Raw genomic sequence first — 8250 nt, 5'->3', positions numbered from 1 at the left:
TGTCTGCTAAGCTCAAAACAACCGCGCCTGGCTTGACGGAGAAACCAGGAGAACAGCTGTGCATATTTACGACAGTGCACTTTTACTTTCGCCCTCTGGGTGGAGCCTCGCTGGAATATCAACACCGGTTGCATAGTGTACCTTTAATGCTTGATCACATCTGAAGCGGGTGGTTATCATTGTTGTGTTTCCTGTTGATTTATTATAAACCATTTACTGTAGTTTACTGTAATAATTATAAAATGACTTGAGTTTTACTTTTATATAGATAAAAGCTGTTTGTTTTTTTGTCATTTTTTTTTTTCTGATACTGAGAGAAACTGTATAGGAAAACAAATGTGCCTTTCCAAAAATCTCACTCCAACTCCTGCTGTTAGTCGCTCAGTCCTGACAGTTTTCTTATAATCCCTTTTCAATCCCCGTCCCAACAGGCCTGCAGTATGGATATGTTCCTCATAGTGGAGCTAGCTCAGCTTCTGCCACTACTTCAGGCACAACAGCAGCGCCCCCCTCGTCATCCGGCACTGATGATGATGATGATGATGAGGAGGAGGATGAGGATGAGGAAGCAGGTCTGCTTTCGCTTTTACCTCAAACTTTACCCCGTGTTTTGGTTTTACCCCCTGTGTTTTGGCTTTCTTCATCCCCATTAACTCATCAACCACCTTTAAGCATGTCTCTAAATGTCACCTGTCCTGTACGAAGTTCTATTCTCAATCTTTTTTCATGATCTATCAGTCCACTGCATTTCACATTGTCAAAATCTGCTGTTTAATTTCTTAGCTGTAATGCTGGTGAACAATCTCGGTCATCTAGGTCATTACGAAAAAGTAAAAACAAAATCCACTGGACTTTGTTTCCAAGTTTGAAGACGTTTTGTTTAAAAGCATGGAAGGAGATGGAAACCTCAACATTGAAGTGTATATGAAATCCACTCACACAGACCAATATCTTCTTTTTGATTCACACCACCCACTGGGACACAAACTTTCTGTCATTAGAACCTTACAACACCAGGCTAAGCATGTCTCTACAAAAACAGAAGGCAAGCACAAAGAACAGAAACACGTTAAAGATACTCAAAGGTATTCTGCAAAACTATGGATATCAGCAAGAAAATCCAAAAGATGCAGCAGAACATAAGGGTGAGAAAATTAAATGCAAAAACATCGCCATACCATACGTCTCTGAAAAACTCGAGGATTTTCTCCAAACACAAAATCCCAGTACATTTCAAACCGAGCAAGACCCTTAAACAGAGCCTAGTGCATCCCAAAGACAAAACCCCCACACCAAATAAGAGCGGAGTGGTGTATGCTGTTTAGTGCAGTGAGGAATGCTCTGATCTTTATATTGGAGAAATCAAACAACCTCTCCCCAGACACATGGCCCAACGCAGGAGAGCGCCCTCCTCCCGACAAGACGCGGCGGTACATCTACACCTTATGGGCAAATGGCATTCTTTTGAGGACCAGAATGTGCACATTTTGGACGAAGAAGATGGGTGGTTTGAAAGGGGTGTGAAGGAAACCATTTATGTTAAGATAGAAAAACCAACCTTAAACAGAGGGGGTGGACTCCAAAGTTCTCTCTTGTATCAAGAAGTTCTTTGCATTGGTGTCAGGTGTTGACTTACAGGCCCTAATAGTTCAAAACAAAGAAGGGTCTGTTCCAAACACATGACGTTTTAGCTCAGACTGGGTCTCCGGTATGGTGTCGAGGTGCTGTAAAAGAGCGAACGGCGGGCCTCCTCTTGTTTATCACCTATGGTGTGATGTCAGAGCTGTAGAGCGTTCCATGAGCCGTACATACAGTTTGATTATGGCTATTTCAGTATACGATTTTTTTCTTTTTTAAAGACTGATTCATATAAAATCTCTTAGCATTACTAAAAGGTTTTTAAAGAAAAAAATGTGCAAAGTAGAAAGGTGCCTGTTGGCCTGGGGTTATTTGTTGTTTTATTCTAAAAGCTAATTTTGTTTGTTCAGTAGCAGTTTGACTTAATTCTATTTTTCCCATTTATTTCTATTCTCATTGACATATCAGTATCTATTTAATTTGGAAAGTCTACACCAACCATTAGGTCCATATATTGGTTCAAAGACACAGTTTTTTTTTTTTTTTTTCGTTCTCTACCCCCCACCATGCATGCATGTCAAGGAGCTATCCGTGTGCTTAATCAGTCTCATCCTCTCTGCCAGTAACGATCCCTCTGGAGCTTTGTCATCAGGCAGAGGTTAACATGGGTCTAAATATAGCCTCCCCAGGTCCAGGCTCTCTGTGCTTGTTTGCAGACTGCCCTGTTAGTCAGTAGAGGATCTCCTTAACACTTCTACCAGCATGTAATCTAGTAAAAAGCAGGGCCTGTTTCAGCTCTCCCTTTGTGCCTTCCCATGTGATCTCATCAGGTTCCCTAGGGCCAGCTCAGACTCTCATATTGAGTGTTTATGAAAAACATCAGCTGATAATTCCTCTAAAATAGGCTTGTCATATTCAGCCTCATAATGACAAGTTATGTCTCAATGTACTATTTTCACATGATCATAATTATATAATATTGTGTTCATTTGGCTAAAGTGGATATTCTCAGTCCCAGAAAATATTGAGATTAAAAATCAGAGAGAAGATGATCATAGTTTTTATTTTTAGGGGACAAAGCGAACTTATATAAGGGATAAAGCTGGCATAGAGGTGTAGGCAAAAAAGAAGAGATGTAACAAGTTTCTTGGTGAACAAGGCGATGAATCTGTAGCTGTAGCTTTCTAGAGCTCCTAATCCAGCCGCCTGCTGCTCAGATTTACTGCTAGATAATTGGATGGTGTTCTGTCCAATGAGCTCTCAGCCTGAGGCCTGCTGAGTGTTGGTTTGCTGTTGATCTCTCCCTTTGACCCACATGGATTAATAGCTTCATTCAAATATTCTGCCCTCTTTAATCCTTATGGAAATGTTGCTCGAAGTTTGACATGCGTTTTTTTTATTTTGGGCAGGGGGGGAAAGAGAAGGGTACTGTGTTCTTTTTTCCACTTAGTTAAATTACATTTCAGGATTATTTCATTTAGAAATGGGAGACTAGAGAGGGACTGGTTATGGTCGTTTGCAAGCAAAGGGGAATCACTTTTCTGAGCGACAATTTACCTGTTGAACAATATGAAATCATTGAAAAACTTTTAATTTCTCTTTTACTCTTGTCTTATCATCAGCTTGAAATTTTTAAACTCATAAACTTCCCTTTATTTATTAGATGTGTTCTGATTCACATCTAGTAGCCCATTGGTCACATGACACAAGATGAAAATCCAAGATTTGGTTGTCTAAAACAATAATGTGCACATTCTAAAATACTGCTTTTTATGTTTTTATTTTAATGTTGTTAAATTATCTTAGATATTCAAAACTCTTAGGTAAACCAACACATTGACAAAAAAAAAAATCATGTGCAAATCTGAAATAAAGTGCATTGAGGCAACATAGTGAACCACTTGCATACAAATTACTCATCATAGTACCTGCCTAGTCCCCATTAAGTTTGTATATTTGCAAACAGAAGACCTGCAAACATTTAAAATTGTTTGTTTAGAGCTGATTATATAAAAAATACCACATATCAGAGATCAGATTAAAGCTTCAACATTACTTTATACAGTTTCTACCTGACCAGAATCTCTCTGGCTGTGTCACAGACTGCCTGCTCTACAAGAAAGATGATCTAGTCCTCAACACAACCTTCATAAATGTAGATGAGATGATTATGTTAAAGGTGAGAGCTACAAATGTAACTCTTCCAGGACAGCAGGTGGCTCACTGGGCTCACCTGCTGTCATTGCATCTTTAATAGTGCTATCTATACCAGCCAGTTGTTAGTTCCATCAATGCTAATTCTAATCCTTCAGGATTTAAATGAAGCCTTTTATTTTTGCTTAAACGAGCATTGTAATGTTATATGCCTGGTGAAAAAGGATCTGGGTAGTGCTGGCCTAGTGGTTAGAGCAGTGTGCTTATGCCCTGAGAAGGTTCCAAGTACCTGGTTCGATCCCCAAAGCCTCCACTCTCGGTTCCTGAGCAAAACCATTAACCCCTGATTGCTCACTGAGCGCCACAGAATGACAGCCCACTGCTCCTTAACGGGATGGTTCAAAATGCAGAGAGTGAGTTTCCCCGGGACAATAAAAGGATTTACATTACAAAAGTCATTTGATAATAAAGTGATATACATTTAAATTTTATACAGCTTTAGCTCCTGCCTGAGTGAACACCAACCCTCACACTGTATTCCCAGCCTATTACAGTCTTATCCCTCTTGCATTTCTTTTTTTTTTTTTGTGCCTTTTAACACATCATGGACTTAACTCAGTATTTTCAGAGCTCCCCTGGGATTTCCACACTCCTCTCCTCTACTGCTCAAACTTGCTTACCAATTATGCACACAATCTTATACCTTCTGTCACCTTATGTAGTCTTGGTGAACATCCAAAGAAGGACTTTATTTAATAACAGACATGGAGCAAAAGCAAACACAAACAAAAACATCAGCTGATAATTCCTCTAAAATAGGCTTGTCATATTCAGCCTCATAATGACAAGTTAAAAACACTAAAACACAAAAATAACAAAACTTCAGTAGGAACAGAGGTATACATTTCAAGTCACATAATGTAATCATACCCTTTAAAACAGCTCCTCAGTCTCCTTCTCACTCTTTGCCTTAATCCCAGAATCTTACAGGTCTAACAAATATCTGCATTTTTTTTTCTTAGCTTTTGTTTTCTTTATTTTTCTTTTATCTTCATCCTGCTTCTGTCATTTACATGTCTTTAATGTTTTCTTAGGATTTGTTTATCTTTTTTTTCATTGTATTGCTTCAGTCTGTCCTCAGTTTGCTTCAGACTGCTCTAAGTATTTATCTCATTATTGAAATCCTTCTCTTGTTTTCATGTCTCAGGCGGTGACACTTCCTCCTCCAGTACTGGCAGCGCGTCTCCAGTTCCCAACAACTATGATTCCCTCGAAGGAGGCAGCTATCCAGGTACTTCCTCATCACAGATACACTATTAAGAAGAAAAGTAAGTTAGCTCTGACGCTGTGACAGAAATCAAGGAAGAAAGCAATGGAGGGCAACATGTAAGGAAATCATGGTGGAGTCAGTGTGTTTTATTGTTTAGCTCTATTTTAGATGTTGACTTGTTGTAAAGAAGGACAACATTAAACAGCCCACCTTTCCAAACTGGAGAGCATAGTTTAATTTTAATGTTAAAACACTTAAGATTTGCTCTTCTTCTTAAAATCTGATCTTACATGGTTACTGAAATGTGTTTTGCACAGATTCTATGCCACCTTCCAACAACATGACCAACCAGGCTCCGCCCTTTGGTAGCTATAGTTACCAAAGCATGCAGTCGGCCTATCAGCACGGACCGGTCGCCCACCCTGACGCCTCGCCCTCACACGGCGCTTACAGTCAGCCGGGTTACCAGCAGTACTCCCAGGTAAGACGATAGTGTTGGCTGCTCATGTGACATTTTTACAAACAGTGCTGCACAGACAGAAACTGTTTCTGAAGATGATTTTTTCTTCTACAGCCTTTCCCCAACCTCTCTCAGCTCTCTGCGGCTTTGGGTGGGTTGAGTGGAGTCCCAGAGCTGGAGGTGGAGGCCCTGAGGCCGATCAACCTCCTGCAGGAGAGAAACCTGCTCCCTTCAAGGCCTTTAGAGGCCCCTGAACCCAACCTCAGCCCTGACCTAAAGAAGGTCAACTGCAGTCCCCAGTAAGTTTGTCACACTTTATCATTCAACACCTTCTAATGACTTATTTTATTATCTCTATTAGAGGTAGACCAACACATTATGCCCAGTTATTTTTTTCTTGTATCGGCCTCCGCCAGTGAGAGCATGCATTCCCCGATCAGAGCATTCAGCACCTTAGGCTTCCCTCCAGTTGCCTATTCATCATTAATTTGCTGGATTTGTTAATTTAAATTAAGACATTTATCATTAGTGCATCATTTTTATTATATTTAGGTCAAAATAATCTACATTAACCCTATAAAACCCGCACACGTTGTTCTATAGTCTTTCCTGATTGTCGTCTGCTTACCAGGACGTTCCGGTGCACCCTGACCAGCATTCCTCAGACCCAGGCGTTACTCAACAAGGCCCGGCTGCCATTAGGCCTCCTCCTTCACCCCTTCAGAGATCTGCAGGTATGTTCAGGAAATAAACAAATGTTTTCTCTGAGATGCATATTTTATTCCTTTAGAGTACTTGTGCCTTAAAATAAAAAAAAAAGGGTTGGAGAATTTCACTTACCTTTGATCTGATGAAAAGGCAAATTGTTTTAAGTAAAATACTCCTTTTTCATTATTTAGTAGGAGGGAATTGTCTAATCGTCTGTTTAAAACAGAACATGATGTAGCTTAATGCTAACACCATCAAGCAAAACTGATTAACAGGCATTCGCTGAACTGCAATCATCAGAATCAGCTGTGCTAAAGCAGAGAAACCTCTAAAACCTTGGGGATGCCTGATCTACAGCGTTGATTTCTGAAGTTAGGGTCCTTGATAAACTAGTATGGGGACATGAGATCCACCATAGAAATTAAACTAAACAATAAACATTTATGTTAAGGTGCTGAAGGATATTATAGCACCACTACTTTGGTTGTCGATGCTGTTTTTAATATTATTACATCCCAGGGATAATTTAATTGAAATATTTTTTTATAATATTTGTATAATTAACCAGTAGCTTAGGCCTTAGGGCTGGGTCATGTGACTTCAATTTCGTCAGATATATCAGATTTAACTGGTTCTGCATGTTTTTCGCGGAACTGCTTCAAAATGATCGTATAGCCATTTGTTCGGAAAAAGAATCTCAGGTGGAGAAAAAGCTAGAGAATGGGAAAATGCAAATTCCAAAAAAAGTGGCTGGAAAATAAGGAATTTGGACCATGGCTGCAGCTTGTCGATGGTAAAGATGACAAAGGATGTTGCCTTGTTTTATATATATATATATATATGTATATGTGGGAGTCATGGGTACTTGTTGATGCATTAAAATTATTTCTAAGAGCTTTAAAAAGCATTAAATTAGAGTTGCTCATTCCTGTATAAATCCTGCTTTAGTCATAGGGTGAGATTTATTTAACCTTTTCCCATCTCCTCCCTGCAGCAGTTACCAGTGATCACATCCAACACGATAGTGCGCTGTCGTACATGCCGGACCTACATTAACCCCTTTGTGACCTTCCTGGACCAACGCAGGTGGAAGTGTAACCTCTGCTATCGGGTCAACGATGGTAGGAAACTGAAGAACTGTTTCCTTTATCCTTTCAGTTGTTGTGTTTTGTTCATCTGAGACTTTTCTGTTTGAACGCTCTGCTCAGTGCCCGATGAGTTTATGTACAACCCGGTGACGAGATCATATGGGGAACCACACAAGAGGCCGGAGGTCCAAAACTCAACAGTGGAGTTCATCGCTTCCTCAGACTACATGGTAAGTCCCTCTCTGTCGTTGCAATGTGATTATTTGTCCTCCAGAGGGAGGTGTTGTATTTTGGTTGTGCTGCAGCATATTTTGAAACATTAATAGATTCTGAAATGCAGAAGGATTCACACATTTGAGGTGACTGCTAACTTTGATTTTCTATCCCTGGTTGTCAGCTGCGACCTCCACAGCCGGCGGTCTATCTGTTTGTGCTCGACGTGTCCCACAATGCCGTGGAGGCAGGATACCTGAAATACTTCTGTGAATCACTTCTGAACAACCTTGATAAGTGAGTTCAGATTTGTAGCATCCGGATCTGTGCTGGGGGGGATTGTTAATATCTGCCAATTTAAAATTTCACATGCCACCTCGTATGTCCTGCATGATTGTAATGCAAAACTATATGACATCAATATTGCATCATCAACACTTGAATATTCCACATTTTATTCCACATTTATTGAGTTACAACTTAAATAAGCCAAACATTAACTCTTTGATCTTATCTAAATGAATAACTTGCGTGTTGACACATATTTACTACAGATTGGCAGCTACTGAGCCGAGAGTTGGAAAACACTAAAAAACACTGGAGCCGTTTATAAATGAGATCTTGATAACTAAGCAGATATTTGTGTAATTTAAAGGAATAGTACACCCAAAACATGATTAGCCTTCATTTTCTACTCACCCCCATGCTGAACAACACTCTGGAGTACTTTTTTGATATCTCAAATGCATACTTGGAATACATTGGACGAGCAGTATGGA

General features: G+C 39.9%; 1 protein-coding gene across 4 annotated transcripts in view; it reads left to right on the top strand.

Annotated features, from left to right (window-relative positions):
* LOC107082266 (protein transport protein Sec24B-like) overlaps positions 1-8250 on the top strand; it is a 33286-nt gene that overhangs the window by 5670 nt on the left and 19366 nt on the right. For all 4 annotated transcript variants that reach the window (XM_015370873.1, XM_015370887.1, XM_015370880.1 and 1 more), the window contains 8 exons: positions 432-572; positions 4940-5023; positions 5320-5483; positions 5577-5761; positions 6094-6196; positions 7165-7291; positions 7379-7488; positions 7656-7768. In XM_015370873.1, the coding sequence (XP_015226359.1) occupies positions 432-572; positions 4940-5023; positions 5320-5483; positions 5577-5761; positions 6094-6196; positions 7165-7291; positions 7379-7488; positions 7656-7768 (1027 nt within the window). The remainder of the gene's footprint in view (positions 1-431; positions 573-4939; positions 5024-5319; positions 5484-5576; positions 5762-6093; positions 6197-7164; positions 7292-7378; positions 7489-7655; positions 7769-8250) is intronic.

The sequence above is a fragment of the Cyprinodon variegatus genome, unplaced genomic scaffold (assembly GCF_000732505.1).
Source record: "Cyprinodon variegatus isolate N-32 unplaced genomic scaffold, C_variegatus-1.0 Scaffold2, whole genome shotgun sequence".
Classification (NCBI taxonomy): domain Eukaryota; kingdom Metazoa; phylum Chordata; class Actinopteri; order Cyprinodontiformes; family Cyprinodontidae; genus Cyprinodon; species Cyprinodon variegatus.
The sequence above is the reverse complement of the archived record's forward strand: the minus strand, read 5'-3'. Positions and strand labels throughout refer to the sequence as shown.